The following is a 23,608-nucleotide window of genomic DNA, read 5'->3' as shown; positions in this document are numbered from 1 at the left end:
GTAGTAGTAGTAGTAGTAGTAGTAGTAGTAGTAGTAGTAGTAGAACCATGATTATATTACTAGTATTCTCTTTTAACAACCAAACTCTGTCCGGAGCAGAACTCATACATTACTTGAAGGAATTGATTGAAACATGTTTGAATGTTTTATATACGTTTTGCTATAAAAATGCATCATTGAGAGTGTATATATAATATTGTTTTATCATGTTGTATCTTTTAAATTGGCAAAATATTGACTTATTAATGCATTTGATTGTTTGCGGTGGATATCGAGATGTTGTTGTTCGTTTGTTTCTTTTTTTTCTTTTTTTTATTGTGAGTGATATATGTTTTCCCTTTAAGCATCATGATATATTACTATGATAAGTTACATGATTGAAATAATTTGTGTCATTTATTACTGTGATATTTTTTATACTTCTTATAGTTGAACACTGTTATCTGTATACATCAACATTATCATCATCATTTTTATTATAAACAGACAGACAGAAATTGTTAATTGTCGTTACCATGTAAATTACAGTTCCTTGACAAAGCATAATATGCATCAAAAGAAAATTAATATAGTCACAATGGTACATGGCATACTACAAAGAAATATATAGACATAAACCACAAACGAGAAGAAACATGTTTTAAAAAATACAAAGGATAAATATAAAAATCAAGAAGTAAATGGTGCATAACTGAAATAACAGCATAACAACGATTTGGGAGGCTAATCATATATTTCTTTATGGTCTAAATCATATTATTTGTCATAGAATTTCTTAGAAGAAATGATTGGTTTGTAACTTGACTAAGATGTCTTATTACGACGATATTTTGCGATTTCATTAGTTCAATAAACGTGTACACACTGGTGTTTCTAAAACAAAAATGGTTTGATCTACTCCTTTCATGTATTTTTAAACACAGGACAAACTGGTATTCATCTTCTATATCGTTATAGTTACACCACGGTCAATAAGGATCAGATCTATCAATTCTATTACGGCCATATCAGCGTGTTTCAATGTAGAATTTATGAGACGACAATCTTAGTTCAGACAAAGCCATTCTTAATTTCTTTGTAAAACATCTAGATAGAATACAGTTTCAAAGTGTTCCTCAAGGCATTTATACGCACATATGGTATGACTATGATTAACGTTTTCATACCGCGAGTGTTTAAATACATTGAGCAGCACTCTATTTTAAACACAATATGAAGAGTCTTCAAATAAACAGAATTTGGATTTAATCACACATGAGAGAAACCATACATATCTAAAATGTTTTTATTATCATTATCCTAATCATTACGATTATCAAGTCTTCAAAACATATCATTGTATAACTTCTTTATTGTAATCGTATCTGTAGAAGTAGTCTAACACTAAGAGTTTATAATTATAGTATATCTATTTTCATAGATGGGTATCTACCTATTTCACCATACACGGCCATATTACATGTGCTCGTTTTAATCTCAAGTATATTTTTTGCAAAACTTCAACTGCATTCTCTCAGTTTCAAGATTTAAAAACCATGTACAATCTAGATGTAAATCAAGCCTCAAGCATGAATGACGCAAGGTCATTGGTCCATAATTTTCCATATAGGGTAACTAATCTTTATCGTACTAAAAATGGCGTCTAATTTCCGATTCAAATGATAAAATGAAACATTGTGTCATAAATTGATTAATGTAACCAGTTTGTCGAATTGAACTCTACGTTACGGGGTTAGTAGGTGACCCGATGTATTAACTCCGTAACCTATAATTCCATTTCTTTTCTGTAATCGTTCAATTATTCATAATTTTGTACCAACTGTACAAATGTGTTGTTAAAGTGAATCACTTATTCAAAATCAATACAAACACATGTAATACAAACATTAATTTTAAGTGATGAACCTTAAACTACTTTCTAAATAATGCATTTATGGAAAATATAAATGACCGATAACAAGATTGTAACCGTGTATTAAATAGCTGAAAAAGCAAAAATATTAAATGATTGGTGAATGCTAAAAGATTAACTGTGGTCTACTATAGTCTCATAAGGTAGAAATACCGTGTTTTATGCTCGTTACTTTCAAATTAAACTCGGCATCCTTCGTCAGAACCATTGTTTTCGACATTTATTTATCATTTTTGGAATATTAAAACAATATTATTAATTATGGTAAATCTTATTTGGGAATAATAGTGCATCTTTAAAGGCTCTATTGACAAGTTTGGCTAATTCGTTTAAGCAAGCGGTAATTATTTCAATTTTGCAAACAAGTGTCCTAGTCCATTATTTAATACTTATCTAAAATGGTCCCTGAAAGATTAACAACCCTGGTTAAAAATTCTATATAGGTTGTAATGCAATCAAAAAGAAATCATATACGCTCGTTTATCTTAAAAAGAAATTACGGCCGACGATTTTGAGATATCAGTACTTAAAATGAATATAATATCCAATTGTCGGTATTCATTCTGTTATTAACCTCTTATTTTCATTGCGACATTTACAAATGAAACCTTGACTGTAATTTAAACGTTTGCTTTCTGCTAATCCGATATGCAATTCGTATCATTTTAGTTGGGTTTTTTTGCTTAGTTTGAAACACTTGCCATATAATTGCTAATTAATTTACTCTATACACGTTTTATTCATCAGCGTTTACATACATAACATCACGACAAACATATACAATCTAGAGAAAAGGATCAACACAAAATAACTAAATTTAATGTGAAAGTGAGTTTAGTCATCGTCGTTAAATCATAATGGTTTTGCAATTGAAGCCAGGTCATTTATAGTATTTTGATAACATCGGAATAAAAAACTGCTTCCGTAATACGTGAAACACACAGTTATTGCCCGAAAGTGTGTAGGTGGCATCGCACGTGTAAGTTGCTGTTCCGCCCACAGCTGTTGTTCCGGAGGTTTTGTCTACTCCTCCGTTTGTTGGAAACGTGAGCGCTGGACATTCTAGTATAAGATTTATATCAAATAATTTATTAAAATAGTACTTTGGATTTGGCCTTTTACCTTCGGGTATTACTTTTGATGAAACAAATAAGAAAGAAGAATATGCTTGAAAATTATTTTAACTAACTTTTCAAAAAATAATTACTACTATTCATCTGTAATAAGACAATATGGTGAGATTGACATTGTGGTATAAGCGGTCGCCTTTAGAGGTTGTAGGTACGATACCAAATATACGTACGTTCTCATGTTCTCTCAAAATTGAGGCCATACTTATTTCAGCTCGGGAAACGGACTCGAGGGTAAATATATTAGCTATAAGCTTTCGTCAAAATCGCGCTAACAGAAATTAGGACAAACTATATAACAATAGTAGTGCACCCGATAACACATTGCAGGTATTTCAAATTCCCACGCAAGAAAACAGTTTAAATAAAGGCAATTCAATTTATTGAGAAAGCATCGTACGGCATGTGGGTCCCGTCTCCCAGCCAGTCGAATCCACACAATTAATGGTGGCCGTGCCGACCAGGTCAAACCCGTTGTCACACGTGAAAGAGATCGAAGTCAAAGAGGTGGCTGTTGCCGAGCCATCCGTCACCTCGAGCCATCCGTCAGAGATGGAGCTTGCCTGTAGTCTGTGTTACATTTGAATTATTTATCAATTAATCTGCAGTTTATAAAATAACAAGAACTAACGGTTCTAAAGTGTTCAATTCATGTGTTAAATACGGAACTGGGAACTCAAGGAAAAGAATGACAATATGTTCAATGTGTCAAACAAGAACTATCTGCATGTTCAAGAGAACAAAATTAATTCAATACCTTTTCGAAATGCATAACATGTTGAAAGTGTATCTACAATAATCCCTCTGGTTGATATTCGAGCAGTGAAATGGTGGGGAAAGTCATTTATAAAACCATTTATTATTTTGTAATCTAACCAAATGCAATAATCCGTTTGCCTTGATTCAATATCCCGTAACGAAAGTTTGGGACTGAAAAAAGTTAAGAATAAATTACGACAAATTTATATTCTACACCGTCAGTGCGTTTGAGTTAAGGTTGAGCCCACAAACATCTACAAACCATATGTGCATGCGCTGCTGTCTGCAAGGACAGTATATCCCGCGTTACATTCACAGACACCAGTCCCTCCTTCATCGCATGCCGTATTGGCGACGGTGAGACATTCTCCACCGTTATTAGTGCAAGCTAAAATAGACAAAAATATTTTACAATAATGCTCTGGTGAATTGCCAGTATGCGAATCACGGCGCTAGCCGAACAACCAATTAAGATCCAATTGTAGCATTAGTTTAACGAAAAGTTTTAATTTCGATCAAGAAACGAAAGTGCGAGCCTACGGTAATTCGTATTTTAGATGACTTGGAAGTGCTTCTTAGTGTAACAATGAAAACTGATCTAAAATTAGAATAATAACGACATTGACAAGACCAACACTTTTTTTCTGCTATAAGCCTGTCGTAAGTCACACGAATGAATGCCATAACACTAAACACGGTATATACAACAAGTCAACAGGCACAGATAGCTTGGTCATACCTATTTAAACACAACAATCAACAGATGTTAAAAATGACCGCATTCGAACGGCCGATGCAATTTATAGTTACTGAGGGCTTAAACCGGGTTTTGTGATTAAAACTTCACACATGTCTCAACAATAAATAAAGACCGTAACTGATGTTGGCATAACTCGTGGCCCAATCAATTTCCATGTTTGGTTTTATAATGTCGGTGTTAATATTATACTGAAATTTGCATTGTTATTCTCAATGTCAAATGTGTTCTCATGCAATAAAATAAAATAAAATAAAATAGAATAAAAAACAAGACTTGAATGGTCATTAAGATAATTATCCACATTTACAATTCCCGTATATTTATTTCAGCACAATACAGTTCTTTCAAAGCGTCTTTATTTGTAGTTGGTCACTTAATACCAATAAATTAAAATGTTTCAAAAATGGGCAAATAAAAATCTATATGAAAATTAAACACCGATTATTTAAAAAAAATACTGTCTCAAAAAATAATAAATTATCATCTATTTCTAAACAAATGTTATGATTGAAGACGGAATCGAAGTGTTTCTTTTTTATTTGCAAGTTAAGCTTTCAATCCATTTTGCGACAATATCAAACCAAAATTCTTGACATTATTCTTTTTTAGTTCGATGATAAGATGACCCTTAAAAGAATGAATTTGAATATAAGGTCAAATGATCATACGTACATATGCGATTTTTTATATCTCAATTTTGTATTTAATATTATAAACTTTCTATGAATTATAAAATAATTCCAAACAAAGCACGTGTATCAAATTGATGTTTTCAAAATATTTGGATAATGCAGTATTGCAGGAAGGCGAGCTTAACACATAAAAGACAGTAGCACTGAAAACACGAACCAATATAATCAGAGCTACTAATAGTACATAAATTAATGTACACATACATGTTAAAGGAGGTCAGTAATGTATAGGTAATATATGGAGAAATATACGTGATATATGTAGAAAAATAAGTGAAATATGATTAAATAAATACAATAGTAAATCAATCAATGAAAAAATAAATCAATACATAGATCAATCAATAAATAAGCAAATTAAAAAAGAAACCCTTTTTTACTTGTTGTTTCCACTTGTCCATGGATAAATCTGGATAATAGTATCGTGTATAGAAAGAACTGGAACAAAAAACACATTAAATTATTTATTTTCCTCAGTCGCACCAAATGTTAAGTTTTGCCGTTCACTAATTGAATGTTGACCTAATTCATATGTTATGAGTTCAATATCTGATGGATGAATTCACGATTGGGTATGCTCAAGGTTTCTTTTGTTTCATAAAAAGGTCAAATTTTAAGTGAAGAAGACACGTATATTTAGACAGATGATATTTAGAAACTGGCAAAAACCATGATAAAGATAAGTATTGTCAAGAACAATGGTCGTAAATATTATGATTATCCTCATCTTTAAGGCCCGTTAACTTCTTACAGCACAACTCATTTAAAGCATCTATTCTTGTAATATGATACTCATTACTCACAAGCTGGTTAATTTTAATCAAATAATTATAATACTACTTTACTAATCACCTCTTTAAAATGCAAAAAATCACTAGTATCAGGTAGTTTTCTTGATAGGGTGGTCTTGAATATTTTGACACAAGAACATATTTATCTCGTTTAAATACTTTTCCGTAATAAATCGAATGTTTTTTATTGAAAATTTGCTTAAATCTTCTTTCGTAAAATTTGCTCAACTCCTTTCACCTGTTGCAAAGGGTATGCATGTACAATGCTTGCTAAATATTGAACCTCGAAATTAGAAAAAAAAATGAAATTTTGATACATTTTAAGTTTTGTTGGAAGGCCCTTAAAGCTGCACTTTTTTGACAACGCTTTCTTTTGTTGTTTGATTTTGTCCTGGAATGAGCCAATTTTTGCGTAAACGTCGGTAAACCAGTGATATATGAACGCTAACAAAAATAACAAAAAAAATCGAAGTTGTTTATACTTACATTAGAAAATGGATGTTTCATGGCATGATCTTATTTTCTAAAGCGTTAGTAACGTTGTTAACCATAAAACATCAGTTTTCGACCGTAAATATGAACAACTGCGCTTTGATGTTTTGTCAAAAGTTTTATATCACTGGTTGTCTCACACATTCACGAGCATAGTGGTGGATTATTTAAAGAGGTTGGCCTGACGTGGTAATATAATTAAGTATATAAAACACACTTTTTATCAGTTAAATGAACTGACTTGGCGGTAATTAAACCCAATAGGATTTCCTAAATATAGTATCGCAAGACTACGAAAAGTTCGTGTCAAAACTACAACTAGTTATCTAATCCAGTCGGACGGAGGCTAAGCAGAGTATAGTAAACTGTACGTAAAGTACAAATTATTAACATCTGCGTTGCAATTATACATTCTTGGATACGATGTCGATGTGTCTACACAGCACCCAAAGTATACTAGTATTATAACCGTCTAATATGTGACTAAATTAGGACAGACTGTACTTGACTATACATGTCGAATGTTATATGTTTAAGTCATTACTTTAGTAAATGAAATCAGAACTTTTAGAATTGAACATTTTCTTTATCCGAAATTAAACAAAACACACCACGCAACACTCAACAATGAAATAACTAATCTTGAATCAGAGTTTTACAGAATAATCAATCAAATCACGGTCGCATACTTTTTTGGCTGATTTTAATTACGTGTTCACAGTCTATCTTATTAAGTGAACAAAGAGCAATATATGAAAACCCTGTACGCTATAGATATGTGATATTGTTTGTAAGTTTAAAATGTTAATTATCAATACAAGGTTAGAAAGATTTATTACTAATTACTTTATTTTTATATTGAACAATTTGCTATTTTAAGATTTTAAGATTGAAGATTTTTTATTGTTAAGATAAATAACAATGGTATTGTTAATTAAGATAGTGTCTTAGATAAAAGCAATGTTAAACTGGGCGTATGTCAAAAACACCCCATGAATAAGCAATGCATTTTTACCTATCAGTTAAGATTAATATGTTTGGCGAAATAATGGTTAATTGCCTTAAAGTCAAGGGCTAATCAATAAGAGAAAAAATGCATATTTGATTATGAGACTCCGATAAGGTTTGATAGAACCACGATTCTTTATTAAACAGAAATGTATGGGAAATACCAACGTCATCACTTATACTTAAACTGGTTCAATATATCGTAATGCGGGATATAAGTGGGCGCGGCCTTACACTTTGTACTGTGCAATTGCCTTATTCCGGACTCTTTGAGAGGTTTTTAGACATAAAAACATAAAACATTTTCAAACGAAAATTCAGTTTCTATGTCTTTAACAAATGTAAACTGGTCCGCCCCGGCTTCCGTACATTGATGGGAATTAATCTCTAAACTTGTTTCTTTTGTGAACTTCCGCTCATTATTAATTTCATTATTTTATGGATTTTTGGAATATAACAACTGACCACAGTGTGAGTAATAGTGCCTTTATTATTGGTGACATCGTTGATAACATTTAGCCAAGTGCGAACATCTCATTTCGTACATAAATAACATCAATCGATGATTGTGTGTTGACGTCAGCAATGTTTTGTTTATGATGTACTGAAGTTAAAAACAACTTACATATAACTAATTGACACTAATTTTTGATACTTATGAATAATAATGGTTTGTCCGCCACTATAGAATATTGATTTTATTGAATTTAAAATTTGTTTCATGATAATATAGGGGGAACCCCTGCTCAATTTTTTTAAAAACTATGGAAATCCATTAGTGTCAAAAGTACATTTATTGTCTATAAAAATGTTAATTCTGATCCTTATGCTGTGTTTCCTTTATGTTACAGCTTTTTACCATCACTATCAAGAATAAAGAAGTTAAACATCCTTAATATGGGTTTATCTGGCTGTAATCCACATCTGTCTGGTAGACAGCACAGTAAACATTTTTAAATATTTTTTTAAATATTGTTAAGTGAAAAAACGACGATTAAATCTGTCAATACTTGTCTTACTACCTCCCCTTTCTGCAAATGCATGTAATTAAGCTTCCAAATGAAATATATATCAAAACTAACTGCGTAAGTATAATAATTTTGTTTAAGACACCATTAAACTAAGTAAGTTTTAATTAAAATATGTAATTTTTTAGGAAAACCTTTATTTTGTCAGGTCTTTTTATCCGTGGAAAACCAAGATTTTGAATTACTTAGAAGCCCTGAATGTTTCAGTACAAACTATTAGTTCAATTTGAAGCTATTTTGATGTTTGAATTTTTAAAAGAAACTAGGTGGATAAACGAATGGATGTCTTCATTTAAAACTATTTCATAAGTTGTGCTAATATTTTAACACTAATGAATTTATTACAAACAAATGTTTTTGCAATTAAAGCCAGATCATTAAGCCGGTTTCGATTTCATATAAATACAAAGATTGCTTCTGCAATATGCAGAGCACACATTTATTAAACTTCATTTAAGTTGTCCATCCATTAAAATGTGTAAAACTCAACTCAACCCAAATCTCGTTTTATTACTAACTAAGATAACACAGATATGAAACAACATGAACAGCATATATATCTAAGTTGCATCAAATGGCGAAGAAAATAAAACAACACAACGATCGGGTCTGCGATGATTGCTTGAGATAATTGGTAAGGGCGATATCTAATACGGGTTTATATCAAAGACATATCTTTCATTATATATTTGTCTCTGATAAGTTGAGAAATTTAAACATTATTTGAAAAAGTACAAATGAAAACCGACGAAGGATTTCGTTAGCATTCAATATAGAAACACTGCTAACAATGTATTATTTACTTTCAGTATATTGAGAAGGCATCTAAGGCAGAAAGTCAATAACAACCGTTTTATCTTATAAGGTGCCTCACAGATTTTTACCTTATCAATCTTTTTATTTCTTAAAAAAGCTAAAACATTGCGAGAACAAAAATTGTGGAAGCGACCGCTGACCAAGTGGAAAACACCAGAGCATCCGCACTAGATTCTGAAAATAAACGAATAATAAACGTACTCCTTCTCAAACCTCATATCAGGAACATAACAAATATACTTCAATTGTTTTGTTTCCAAACAATTTTATGAAATAATGTTGCTTCAAAGTGATGAAACATTGCTGAAACTGGTCAAACCTTGTTTGAACTGGCCAAATGTTTCCCGACTGGTTGAACATTGTGAAAACGGTTCGAACGTTGCATAAACTTGACCTAATTAGTACAAACGGCTACTTTACCTTCACAGAATGGCTCAGAATACCCCCAGCCAGAAGCTCCACACGTGCGGGTACTGTCACCGACCAACTCGTTACCAATTTCACAACTATAAAGAGCCGTTGACCCCACTGTTGTAGTCACAGCAAACACAAAGCCGTTCTCGGGTTCAGATGGGGACCCACAGTCTTTAAAAATAATAATAAAACAGCTAAACTCTTTCAACCAAAAACATCATGTGCACATACAAATTTCATTTCTACACTAGAATTTTCCATCAAAATCTAAATTAAATACATGCTTTCAGATTATAATATAGCCAATGCATAACGACTTTGATCGACACAGTTCGCTACATTTGCATACACTATCGTGGAAAAACTGCTCGCATTCGAACATTTCATATGAAAATAAATGCATTTCAGATTTCAATGTGACTTTAGAATGTAACAAAGCTGTTCGTATACCTTTTTATCAAACACATACTATCCATACCAATTAGGCTCGCGTCGCAGGTAGGCCCTGAACCGACCCATCCGGTGCCACTCACGCAGTATCTTGTGGCAGTGTCCGAAAGGGTATAGCCTGCATCGCACGAGTAAGTTGCTGTTCCACCAAGAGGTGTTGTTTCATAGTTTTTGTCAACTCTTCCGTTCGCTGGAGCCGTTAGCGCTGAACATTCTGATACAAGATAGATATCAATTTATTCCCAAGATACAAGATACAAGAATCTTTATTTAAAGTCGGGTATGTGTTTACAAGAAACATTAGCTCAATGAGCTATTTTCCGACATGCTTCAATGGCCAAATGCATTTTGACTATCATTGATATTTGCTTTTGATGGAACAAAAATAGTAAAACATTATATATTCAATTTTATTATTTGCAGCAAAGGACGATGCCAATGTTATATATGCTAAATTGTTGAAATAGATACTATTATACGAGTATTCATCTGAAATAAACAATAGTGTGGGAGTGATATATTGGTGTAAGTGTCCCCCTCTTTCAAAAGTGTTACATATTCGATTTATCCAAGGGTTAAAATCGTATTGTCTCTCAAAACGGACACCAGATCTATCCAGGAAACAATTATGAGATTTAGTTTATCAGCTTTTAGGTTTTGTCATAATCAATCTTAATGAATCAGACTGAACTGTAGAACATATAAGTGCACCCGAATACACATTAAAAATAAATCGAATTCCCTTTTAAAGCTGCACTCTCACAGATTTACCGTTTTGACAACTTTTTTATTGTATGTCTTGGAACGAGCCATTTTTTGCAAAAATCCATGGAAATCATTTATATAAGACAAAAAATTAGATCGCAGATTTTTATATTTAAGTTCAAAAATTGATGTTTTATGCATTTTTCTTAAACCGTTAGTAACGGTTTTAGCCATAAAACATGAATTTCCAACGGAAATATGAAAATCTACGATCTGATTTTTTGTCAGCAATCTTTTATCATAAGTTTGCAGATATCTACGCAAAAAATTGCCAGTTCCAAGACAAAAAATAAAAAAGTTGTAAAAATGGTAAATCTGTGAGAGTGCAGCTTTAAGGTTACATTCCGTTTAAAAAGGGAGAAAAAAGATATGTTTAGAAAGTATCGTAAATATCTTACGGCATGTAACTGTAACCGCCTCACTTCCACCGCCATCCACACAACTGACCATTTCAAACCCGGGGTTACACGTGATAATGATCGACGTCAAGGAAATGGAGGTAATCGTAACGTCAGTCATAGCTGTTGCTGACCCACACGCTGTACGTTAGAATTATGTGATAGTTAATCCGCTATTTTAAATAAAAATAGAACTAGCGCATACTACATTTTCATAAATTATATATACATGTAAAACTGAGCGATCAAGGCAAAATCAGAACATATTATTTATTTCATTATACATGAGGCACTGTGTCCATGAACATACATATAAAAGATAAATTGCAATTCAAATAAATCTGAGGACACAAGACAGGATTGACTGACAGCGAAAATAGGATTATTTTTTTAATTATAAGTCATATGAAATGTTATTCGTAATTCAAACGCCTTAAAAAGGAAAAGGATATTGATAGGCATATAATAAATGTGATTACGTTCTGGTTCTACTAGAAGCTTCAGGCTCAGACTGCCAAGTTTATATGACAATATGAGAAGCTCTTCTTTTTAAACATAATTTAAACGAATTTATATTACAAAACCTTGATTTAACTAAACATTATTAAAACCTTATGTTTGTAACAAATGTATTGCTATTTTAGCCCAAGATAAACATTTTGGTGTAATACATAATATTAACGTACTTAATATTGTTACAATCTTTAACCTGAACGCTTGCCAATATCAATTATTGATTTGTTTTTATTTAAAATCACGTTGTAAATGTCTATGATTGAAAATAAAATTAAGATATGTGCTCCCTTATAAATTATTATTAAAATTGACAACTATATATTCTGCACTGTAGGTCTAATTGAGTTTAGTTTGAGTCTGAGAACAACTACAAACCAAATGTGCATGCGTTGTTGTCCGTAGCGGCAATGCATCCCGCGAAACATTCACACTTATTAGTCCCTCCTTCGTTACAGGCGGTGTTGGTGTGGGCGGCACATTCTCCAGTGCTAGAAGTGCATGCTAAAATATAACAAACTTGTTGAATAACCATGTTGGTGTATGCGAATCACTGCGTTAGCCGAACGAAACTTTTGACAATATACGGTCATAAATACTGTTGAGTTCAAACAATTTTGAATACTAGGTTTGTGCCTGATTACAATCCATTTCGATCATTGGTATAACCGAGCGGTTTCGACCCGGAAGCCACTGATAGCTAACGGTAATTTGTATTGTAGCGGTATGACATGATGCTGCTTCCAATTTAAAGAAAGAAATGATTACTGATATCATAATCAATAAACCGACCTGGACAGGGCCAATATTAATATTTTGTTTCGAAATAGGCTTGTCGTAAATGCACATTTCCAAAATGCTCAACAAGACACAATCCACAAGAAAAAAATACACAAACACAGGTACATACATATTTAAACATAGTAATCAACACACGTCTGCATTAGGACTTAACCCGGATCATGTGATTTCAACTTTACACTTCTACCAACAAGTATCATTAGGACCAAGAATAAATGATAAACCCTCAGAGGAATCATCCTCATAGAGAATAAAAAATGCAAAACAGTCATATAAACTTAAATTAACTTCAAGTACTCAAAGACCATATACAGTTTAAGGTAAATACATGCTTTTTATAATTGTAAATTATAATTTTCAATGTTTTATGTTTGCAATGCTAGCATACGGCATATTATGTATATTCTCATGCTTATTCCGTCGATTATTTGTAACATGAGTTCTGATGAATCAACTTGGAAATGTTGACATCAACTGCAATGCATAAATAAACATGAACAACAGCACTAACTCCTACAATACACGTAAAGCCTCACAAAGATATACATCTAGTCAGTTTGCTTTAAATTAAACCTTCGAAATATAGTCCAGAAAGAGCAGTATGCATAGCTGAACGACTATCCAATGTTACCGTTATATTACATGATGTAAACTAAATGGTAAGTTGAATTAACACCATCTGACAATTTACTCTGCAAAACGTTTAAGACTTTTTTGGAAACTTGCAGTTTCTTTTTGACTGTATAAGTTTTAAAACATTTTTTTTGATGGTAATAAAAGGGTGGGTGGGTGAGTGGGTGAGTGAGTGAGTGAGTTAACGCAGTGCAGTCGCAGGCTTATCGTTGTTATTGGTATAAAGCAGACAACTGTACACAGTAATAAGAGTACAACCTTGTAAACGCTAGTGCTGCACTTATGCTCTATTTGATATGATGTCGATGACAAATTGTACTTGACTATACAAATCATATTTAATATGGCTAGTCTGTATTGTAAATAAAAGTGGAAGGTTCAGAAAATAACATTTTATTCACCCGAAGATAAAAGATCTCATAAAACAATAGAATAACATAGAATTTATTTATAATCATTGTTTCACTGAATAATCTATTAAATCATGGTCACAAACTTTTACGTATGCTTTTAATAAATGGTCTCAGCATTCCAAAGTAAACAGGAAAAACAATTTATTAAACATTTTGCAGTGCATGTATATGTAAATATCACATTGACGCTATTGTATGCTTAAATATGTTATCAATACAAAGTAGGTTAAATAATTAATTAGCTATCAATCTTTGACCCCGGATTCAAAACCAATTAGATCGTATAACTGATTTAGCAATGAATGATGTGTAGCTATCTGATTAGATTGTTTTTATAAGTAGAACAAAAATTTATAATCATAAATTGATCGAATCGATTCGTAATTAGTAAGCAATGTGAACCTGATTTTAATTTAAAAACCAGAGTGATCAGAGCTGTAAGGTAGTCAACCAAATGTATTTGATTTCTGTTGTAATTTAAATCATTGATGGCATGATATGATAAATGACCTAAATATGAATTAGTAATTATGCATTAGTCTTGAAATAAACAGGAGATCAAAACAAAGACAAATGATCGTTCAACTGAAATTTGCAAACTACAGCACTTCGAGGTCTGGTCAAAGTACGCGTGGAGTCCTTCAGGATCCATACACTTTGACCAGTCCAATGGCGTTCATACCCCGATAATGACATCAATCCCGCAATTCATTTCTTATATCTACACCAATACTTCATTATTACATTGAAAAAATGTTTAAAAAATGCGTTCATCGGGTGATAACCGCAATTGCCGTAAAACAGTTCATTAAAGGAATGGAAGTGGAGGTGTAATAATACATATTTTGATATATACGATATAATCGTGGAATATATTTTTATCTTATACGTGCATATAGGCTATATCCAAACATAATATCGTCTTCTAAGGTATTACAATGCGGGCAAATTCTCTTTTACTTCATGAAAATACCCATAGGCCAGTTTCGAACGAATATTGTTGATGACATCCAGACTATGCTACATACCATATATTTATGTTATTTGCAAAAGGTTTTAGACAAGAGAATTTGGTTCTTGTAGACAAAAGGTAATCTCACAAAAAACTTATGATTTTTTTCAAGATGTGTTCATTAAGATGTGTTCATTAAAAAATCATTTATTTCGAATAAAAAGCAATTTCGACTTAAAATATTTGTAGACGTTAAATTGGCAAAAATGACATTTTTTCTGTCCTACTATTAAACATCTAAGATTTAAAAATATCATTTCCAAAATTCAACATTCAATAAATGCTATAAAACTCGAGAGTCTGTTGAGTTTAAACTTGCTATTTGAGAACATACTAAAACAAATATAACCGGGATCACGGACTCATAATGGAAGACACGTATACGCCGTTGCCAGCGTCATATATGTGCATATATACGCAAAAACCGACTGGGGAAATTTACTCTTGTGGACAAATTTTCCAAAAGTTTGGAGGTTGTGTAAATTTACTCCCATTGGATAGCTCATGTCATTTTAAGGCAATAATTGATTTGCCCGCGGGAATTCTTCGATTTTGGCAGGGATATACTGTAACATTAAATATTTAACAAATAAAGGAAGGAAATGATTAAACAAACACATCTTAAAATTAAAATAATTTTAGAACACTGGGCAAATGAACATTTGTATTTCAACTTCACTTGTTCATGAATCCATTACATACTTTTTCGTGTCAGGAGAGTCATCAATTTAGCAAACTTGTCTCTACAATTATATTCATTAAATGATTCTCCTAGCAATTGATCTGTAACAAGTAACATACATAATGCCACAATTGATACAAATAACATATTACCTTTCATATAAATATTGACCATAAACAATAAAAAATAAAATAAGTTTGGAAATAATTATAAAAGTTTAAATTAACGCCATATTACACAACAAGAGTAAAGTAAAGTTAAGTGAAGAAGAACGAAAAATTAATTTATTGAAAATATCTTAGACATGCAGGTAATAAAAACGTACATAAAAAGCTAAACAAACTAAGACATAAAATATTTTCAAATAGAAAATAACAAACAATAAAACGAATATTCTTACCAGTTGTACCCACTTTACAATGAACAAGTCTAGAGACTGTACTAGCAATATATAATGTGTAGACCCCGGCGCATGTCCGTAGTTCCACATGATTTGTTGGCCGTCTTAAACTAGTTCGAAATATTCGTTCATGTCTGGGTCCACCGTCTTAAACTAGTGCGATATATTTGTTCATGCCTGTGTCTACCATTAGAGCAAAGTTACACGGTAAACACCGGTCACAGCGGCCTGGAACTCGCCGGTAGCGTTCTTTTAAGCGTTGTCAACGTTGGTTGCAACGTGATCAAAGAGGCGGACAAGATTTGACGTTATAGAGGCGAACTTTTAGGGCAAACCTCGGGGCTTGTGTCCACCCTCTTCCCGATTGGGATTCGGTTGTATAGTATAAAATAGTGCATTTTGGCTTAATTAATGCTATATTTATCTATCATATTGTAATGACATGAAATTATCACATGGAAAATTTTAATTGGGTTTGTGTGTGTGCGGGGGAAGGGGCGGGGCGTTCTCCGCTCGTTAATTCCGCCAGTAATGGTAACAACAAGACATAAACATATGAATTGAATTAATTTTAAAAAAAAATACAACAGATGCATCGCTTTTATTTGCTTTATTTGTTTTGAATATTTGACCACATATTTAAACAGAATCATGTTTAAGAAGTCAGAAAAAAACACATTTATGTAGATCTGAGTAAAGGAAGAACAAACGTTTATTTCCTCGTGACCACTGAGGCACAATTTGGAGAGCAAATAAATAAAATAAATAAAACTAACTTATGCAATGAAAACTAAAAAGATCGACCTCTTAATTCGTGAAACGACGACGATGTTACATTTAATTATGAAAAACCAGGCACCTTCTTTGCTGTTATTTAGCACTGCCGGGATTCTTTACAATGTATCAACCCCTACAGCAATGCCTTTTTGCTCGCGCACTGACGCCACACTCTGTGTATATAATGGCACTCCGTATTATTCAATTGATTCCCCATGAATTTCAAAAACTTTATATTTGTAATAGCCTAGACAATATATACAAATTTTATAAACGAATTATTGCATATTCCATTTCATACATGCTTAATTTTCGGCTACATGTAAGAAATATATCAAAATGTTTTAGCTGAAAGAATAGCTACGGCTGCTAAGTGTAGAGCACGCTTGTTTAACACGCAGATAACGCGCGTAATATTTTTTTATTTAAAAAACACAGGCATTTCCATATGGACATAATTTAAGAAATTATAAAACTTTCGGGAGGAGGAATTCCTCTCAGAGGGATATGGTTAAAAGTCCAAAGTTGCAAGAGCGGAAATAATAACTTTTTTATGAACTGCATAAGCACATACGATGAAAAACTTTCCAAACCAAATTTTGCGCAGATTACATCGCTACAGCCAATAACAATGGAACATAGTCCTAACAATCGTCGAGGGAAAGTGTTTGATGGTGCATCGACAGTGATTGGCCAAGATTACTGACCTTGATATTCATGTTAAATAGTTCATGCATTGTAGAAATCATTGTTTAAATCAAGTAGTTGTCTCATCATGCACTCAGGTTTCATTGATTTGCATTTTTTTAAACACATTTCAAAAACTTACTTTCTTTTTCACAACTCCGCAAAATACACATGTAAAAGCGCAGTGTCTGACCATTGAGCCGACTCACCACAGTATAAGGAGGAAATGAATACGTCATATTTCAATGGAATTTAAAAGGACTGACTCTCCCTTTTCTCTCGCTTACGAGATGGTTATCAAAAAAGGAGTCCATTAGCACCCTGTCCATTATGAAAATAATTATATTCATCGCATTAAAGATACTTTTAATGCTCCTCGAAAGCGGTTTATACTTGCATTTATAGGACCCTTATAAAGAGATTTATGACAGGTCAGATATAGTAGCTATATCAATAAGTATTTTGCCAGGGAAACCAGACAAAATCAAAGGGATAATAACAGTGTAAATACATAAGTGCCGGACCATTATAAGCCTAATCTCTCCTATCCATTTTGGATCACGTAATACAGCACTTTAATTACTTTACTCGTTCACCTGAACAATCGGAATACGTTAAACAGGGGACATATGTGTTACCTGGAAATCATGGCCATCTTCCGTTAAGCTTTGAATACAAAATCAAACAAACGTTTTCAAACGAACTTCCTAAGATAAGCAAATTTGAATCAAATGTTAGAAGATGGAAACATTCCTGCGTCACTCAAGGAAGGGTTTTAAATGTGTGACGAAAACGACTTCCCCACCATTATTGCAATTTGTAGGTTAATTTTAAGATTACTTTTGTTCGAGGGAAAGCAATTATGGCGCTTTCAGGACACACAAAACATGGAAACCATCAACCATGTTGGACTCTCGTCTTCATCGTTTGGCTTTCATATTTGTTCATAAAAACATCCCAATAGACTGCATGTATACTCTGCGATTGCGATTCTTGACATCGAAGTGTTGTTTGCTTACTTCATTTGTCTGGAATCGCTGAATATCATTTAATCCCGTTATTTCCGCCGAACTCGTACCTGGGTCCTTATGCCAATAAATATATCTATTAAATTATTTTCTTCGAGCTCGCTCATTAAAAATGAAAATGTTTATAAAGTGCCAATAATACGAATTCTATTGGGGTTTTACATGGCCGAAGTGTCGTCAATAGCAAACTAAGAGAAGTCATAGAAAAACATCTGGACTGCCTCGGTTTAAATGTGCTTCTGGCTACGGCACTGGCCTAAGGAGACACATACATGGGGAACAAAGCCTCAACTGAACCGTGTCCTCCGCCTACTCGTTATCGCTTTAAGAGACGTTTTGAGGGACATTTAACTTTGCTTGCGCTGAACAGAATGGTTATCGAATTAAGAGACAACACTTATGTGGACATATTAGGCCTGAGCTGAATATAAAAACCTCGACTTACTGGTTGTCGTAACGTGCAATATTTGTCATTCTAGACGACACTCTATAGGACACATGACGAATATTGTATTTCTACAATATTGACAAAAATCACGGTGACATGTTGTTATTTAACCCAGAATACAGTTTTTAAATAAAGATGTTACGGGTTGCGAAATACAACGTAAATTGTTTTTCTACGTTTAGCTATATGTCTATAACTATATTTTAGTATTGCCTATATGTATGCACAAGGGGCTGTACCGTTCATGCAATACCCCTTGCGATAACGTTTTTAACTTTATTCCATTACCCTGGATAAGATTTTATCAACGATTCACCCAAAAAATACTGAACATGCTTTAAAACACTTTCTTATATCAGGTCAAGAACAGTAACTATGACAAAAGTTGAGTAGAAATTTGCTACGTTGTTTTATAGTTGAGAATAACTTTACTTCAAGATAGTACGGCACCCCTTTTTCACAATAAAAATTTAATATTCATAGCTCCGCCCAGACTACATATACTGGATGTCGGATAGCACCGATCCAAAAGTTACCTTAAGTAGAATATTTAAACCCTACAAACGTATTCATCGTTTCATGTAACCGTACATATTATATATATAATATATATATATATAATTTTCAATAGATTTAAAATACAGTCGAACCCCTTTGGCTCTATGTCCCAGGGACCGGCAAAAATACCTCGAGTCTCGGGAAATTAGAACCAAGCGGGAATGCTAATCTTCACTATCAAGAAATAGGTCCTTGACATCCGGTTCGAGCCAAGCAGAAAACCGAACTTTGCGAGTTCGAGCCAACGGGGTTCGACTGTATCATTAATTGTACGTTGAAGGATATTTGAGTGTATACTACTGATGACATTTTTTGAGTCATTTATGTTTTCAAATTTGTATCCCTTTTGTTCGTAAAGTGTTATTTCTATGCATACACTTTATCAAATACATTTAGGGGAAAAGGCAACTCAGTTTAAATTTAAATGAATTACAAATGAATGAAAATCATAAATGATCCCATTTGATATGAAATAAGGTCACTAAAAATATATAAGTGTAGATTAAAAATTAGATTTTTTCATCTAGCTACATGTTCATGATTGAGATCAAATATTAAAGCGTATATTAACTGTGACAATGGTAATCAAATTTTGTAACGTACATGTTGCAGACTAAAACAGTTTTGAAATTCATTTAATTTGGTTTAAAGTTCCAATGCAAAGGCACATTACGGTTATTAAATAAATACTGATGATTCACAAAAACATTATCATGGATAAAAAATGCATTTTGAGTTTCTACAAAAAAATTCTAAACAAACGTTGTGGTTATATACTTTAGTTTCGAAAGGAAAAATTAATAAACGTTGTGTTTACCTAACATCCGGGACAGTGACCAGTAACATCCTACTCTCAGGTAACATTGAGTTTTAAAATAGAGATTTTCTTTCTTTTGTAACAAATTATGTCATCCTGAATCGAATATGGCATTTAATTAACTATGATCCCATTTTATGTTAAACTTCTGAGTATTCTTACCGTCTGTTTTTGTACACTTGTCAGAATGCCCTCACTAAGGGTCACGTGGCAAACATGCCTAGCCTTATCGCTATCGCAGTGGAGTCAATTTGTCTTATGCGGGCGAAAAACACTCAATCTGATTAAACAAGCCAAGAGGTTGTCAGGTTTTGTATTGGCAGATTAAATCTTCATTACTTAACTACATGTGAATATAAAAACTGTCAGTCATACGAACAAAACGCCTTAAAATTTTAATCAGATAAAATATAAATTAAACAGTCAAGACCGTTGAACAAATGGCGATGGTTATTCGCAATGTCTGTGTACAGTGTATGAAGTAGACATGTACCCTGGAAATGTTTCTGAAGACTTTTAAAAGCGCCGGTAAACTGCGATTATTTTCATGATCTAGGTGCAATGCACATAATCATACAATTGGCTTGATTGAAAAAGAAATATGAAATGACTTTGATTTGACCCGTTTTTGATTGGGATCTTACGAGTTTATATTGCATTAAATCTTTCGTTTGAAATGGGCTGCCTTACTGCTTACTCCTGCCTACTCATCTACTTCAATAATTCAGGTAATCCGGTATTGTCGAGTAGTATTGACATGTCAATTTTTGATGATTTGATTTAACGCTGCTACTCATTTAATCAATTACTTCTTTTTTATAAATTTAACTTGAATATGTCAAGCATTATGAGAGGCTTGTTGACATTTTAATGTGGTTTTCGTAAAATCCAACAACAACAAAAGCAGCCGTCAGTTTCAGAATGTCTGACTAGGAGAACTTTTTTCTTCTTCTACATTGTTATCAGTCCTGGTACTACTTTGATTATTCAAATTCGCTAACGGAAATCCAATTAAACTGAAAAGCGTAGTGATACATGACGTTAGTGAAGTCTTCATTCGGCCGAATTGGTCGAATACTAGTGCACCACTATAACAAATTATATGTTTTGTTAGATAGCACAATCTGGAATTTAACATGTGTAATACCGCGTGAAGTGCCGTCATTTCCGTTTTTAAACTTGTTTGACTAAAGTTCCTTTCCTTTAGTAAGCTGTATTGTGAATTAGAAATTGAAAATATAATTCAGTCGTTCATTCGTTCGTTCATTTGTTCGCACACACGAACGGGTATATATTGGGTACTAATTCCTTCATTACTTATAGAAGATCAAACTTGTTGGGTAGACCTTGTTGTGTAGGGTTAGTTAGGGTTAGTAGGGCTTTAGTGGGTATATTTTTATAATGGGAGTAATGGTAAAGTACGATAAGTGGGAACGTCCGCCCATCTGTCCATCCATATGTCCGTCCGTTCGTCCAACACTCGCTTACTCGCTTACTCGCTTACTTGCTTACTCCTTCCCTCACTCCCTCATTTACTCGCTTACTCGCTCACTCCCTCCCTCCTTCCCTCCCTCCCTCCCTCCCTCCCTCCCTCCCTCCCTCCCTCCCTCACTCACTCACTCACTCACTCACTCACTCACTCACTCACTCACTCAACTCACTCACTCACTCACTCAACGCACTCAAAGCACTTAACGCACTCACACATCCATATCCTAAATCTAAATCATTTATCGCGTAACCTATTTGTCGTTAATACCTTATTGCTAATTTACCGAAGCCATGAAACGCTCAGATATAAATGTAAGATTTGAGTAACATCTGGTTGCTTTGAGTATAACTTATCACTTTTTATTGTTTATTCTGAATAATGTTTTGAAGGAATTTAACCTTGATAAAGGCTGAAAGTTATGTCATTGAAATGTGAAATGTAAAACGTGAGTAGGTTCAATTCATAACAGATTGTAACAGTGATAACGTTCTTTAAATGCGCTAAACGGCACGTTTTTGGCAATTGAAAATCACCTTGAAATATTTTTTATTCAATTCAAGAAAAAGAAGAAGAAGCCTGTCAAGCCACTTAACAAAACTAGCGTTGAAGAAAACGTTCATGAGTACGTTCTAAGACAAAACCCCACTACTACTTCTACTACTACTACTACTTCTTCTACCACTACTACTACTACTTCTTCTACTACTACTACTACTACTGTTACTGCTACTGCTACTGCTACTGCTACTGCTACTACTACTACTACTACTTCTACTACTACTACTACTACTACTACTACTACTACTACTTCTACTACTACTACTACTACTACTACTACTACTACTACTACTACTACTACTACTACTACTACTACTACTACTACTACTACTACTACTACTACTACTACTTCTACTACTACTACTTCTACTACTACTACTACTACTACTACTACTACTACTACTACTACTACTACTACTACTACTACTACTACTACTACTACTACTACTACTACTACTACTACTACTACTACTACTTCTACTGCTGCTGCTGCTGCTGCTGCTGCTGCTGCTGCTGCTGCTGCTGCTACTACTACTACTACTACTACTACTACTACTACTACTACTACTACTACTACTACTACTACTACTACTACTACTACTACTACTACTACTACTACTACTAACCGGCAGGAACTCATATCGTCCGGGGGTTTTACTTGACGAGTTAAAAATTCAATTTATTATTTTTGCTCTTAGTTGGTGCTGCACGAATGCTTTGCAGTGTTGAGTGAGTAGACTAGAGGATTGATGTCAAAGTGTACCGAAACGGAGACGCTGTTGTCAATAAAGATTTGGGCGTAACAAAACAAGACGATGGTCAGCAAAGTTCAACGAGCATGGTTTGCTTTTTATTACTATTGTCTTCATTTTTGTTTGGCATTAAATAATTAAGCCGCAAAAACGATTTTTTGGTTTGTTTGGTATTCTCAAAAATGCTTTCTGTTCAAGAAGCGAACTTGAATGAAACTATAATGTATCATTAACAGATTTAGACTTGAGGTTTTATTTTTCACTGATGTGCAAAAGCGTTAATTCGAGAATTGAGGCTGAATAGCTCCTTTCAGGTACGCGGTTTTCATGGTATATTGAATATAGTTGTCTGGACTCAAGAGGGTTGCGCGCGGTACATAACTCATAGCCCGCACAAATTGACACACATAAGTTGTATGTCTCGTGTATGGTTTATGAAGTTTAGGGGCCATTAAAACACCACCTTGTGTGGCGTTGAGAATTCTTTGAGCTTTGATGACATAAATAGAATGTGTCTCGTTGAGAGTTTATAAAGCTTTGACCGCGTTGGCATACAGTGTTTGTGTATTGTTTGGAGAATAGAGTGCCTTGATGTCGTTGACATATAACATGTGTGTCTTGT

General features: G+C 33.3%; 1 protein-coding gene across 1 annotated transcript; it reads right to left on the bottom strand.

The window, feature by feature from the left end:
• Window positions 1–3,121: 3,121 nt before the first annotated feature.
• LOC128237862 (sushi, von Willebrand factor type A, EGF and pentraxin domain-containing protein 1-like) lies at window positions 3,122–11,536 on the bottom strand. The gene is made up of 6 exons (XM_052953441.1): window positions 11,416–11,536; window positions 10,281–10,466; window positions 9,809–9,973; window positions 4,060–4,189; window positions 3,443–3,612; window positions 3,122–3,129 (listed from the first exon to the last, which is right to left on the bottom strand). Exons 1-6 carry the CDS (start codon window positions 11,534–11,536, stop codon window positions 3,122–3,124), a joined length of 780 nt encoding a protein of 259 aa, XP_052809401.1.
• Between the last annotated feature and the right edge of the window lie 12,072 nt (window positions 11,537–23,608).

The sequence above is a fragment of the Mya arenaria genome, chromosome 6 (assembly GCF_026914265.1).
Source record: "Mya arenaria isolate MELC-2E11 chromosome 6, ASM2691426v1".
In the NCBI taxonomy this organism is placed as follows: Eukaryota; Metazoa; Mollusca; class Bivalvia; order Myida; family Myidae; genus Mya; species Mya arenaria.
The sequence above is the reverse complement of the archived record's forward strand: the minus strand, read 5'-3'. Positions and strand labels throughout refer to the sequence as shown.

What these genes read in the sequence shown, in the direction of transcription:
- LOC128237862 (XM_052953441.1), bottom strand. Translation starts at nt 11,536, where the DNA reads ATGACTGACGTTACGATTACCTCCATTTCCTTGACGTCGATCATTATC. An exon ending in GGCGGTTACAGTTACATGCC is followed by an intron (nt 10,467 to 11,415) that starts GTAAGATATTTA and finishes ATCTTGTATCAG; the next exon opens with AATGTTCAGCGCTAACGGCT. An exon ending in TTCTGAGCCATTCTGTGAAG is followed by an intron (nt 4,190 to 9,808) that starts GTAAAGTAGCCG and finishes TGTCTATTTTAG; the next exon opens with CTTGCACTAATAACGGTGGA.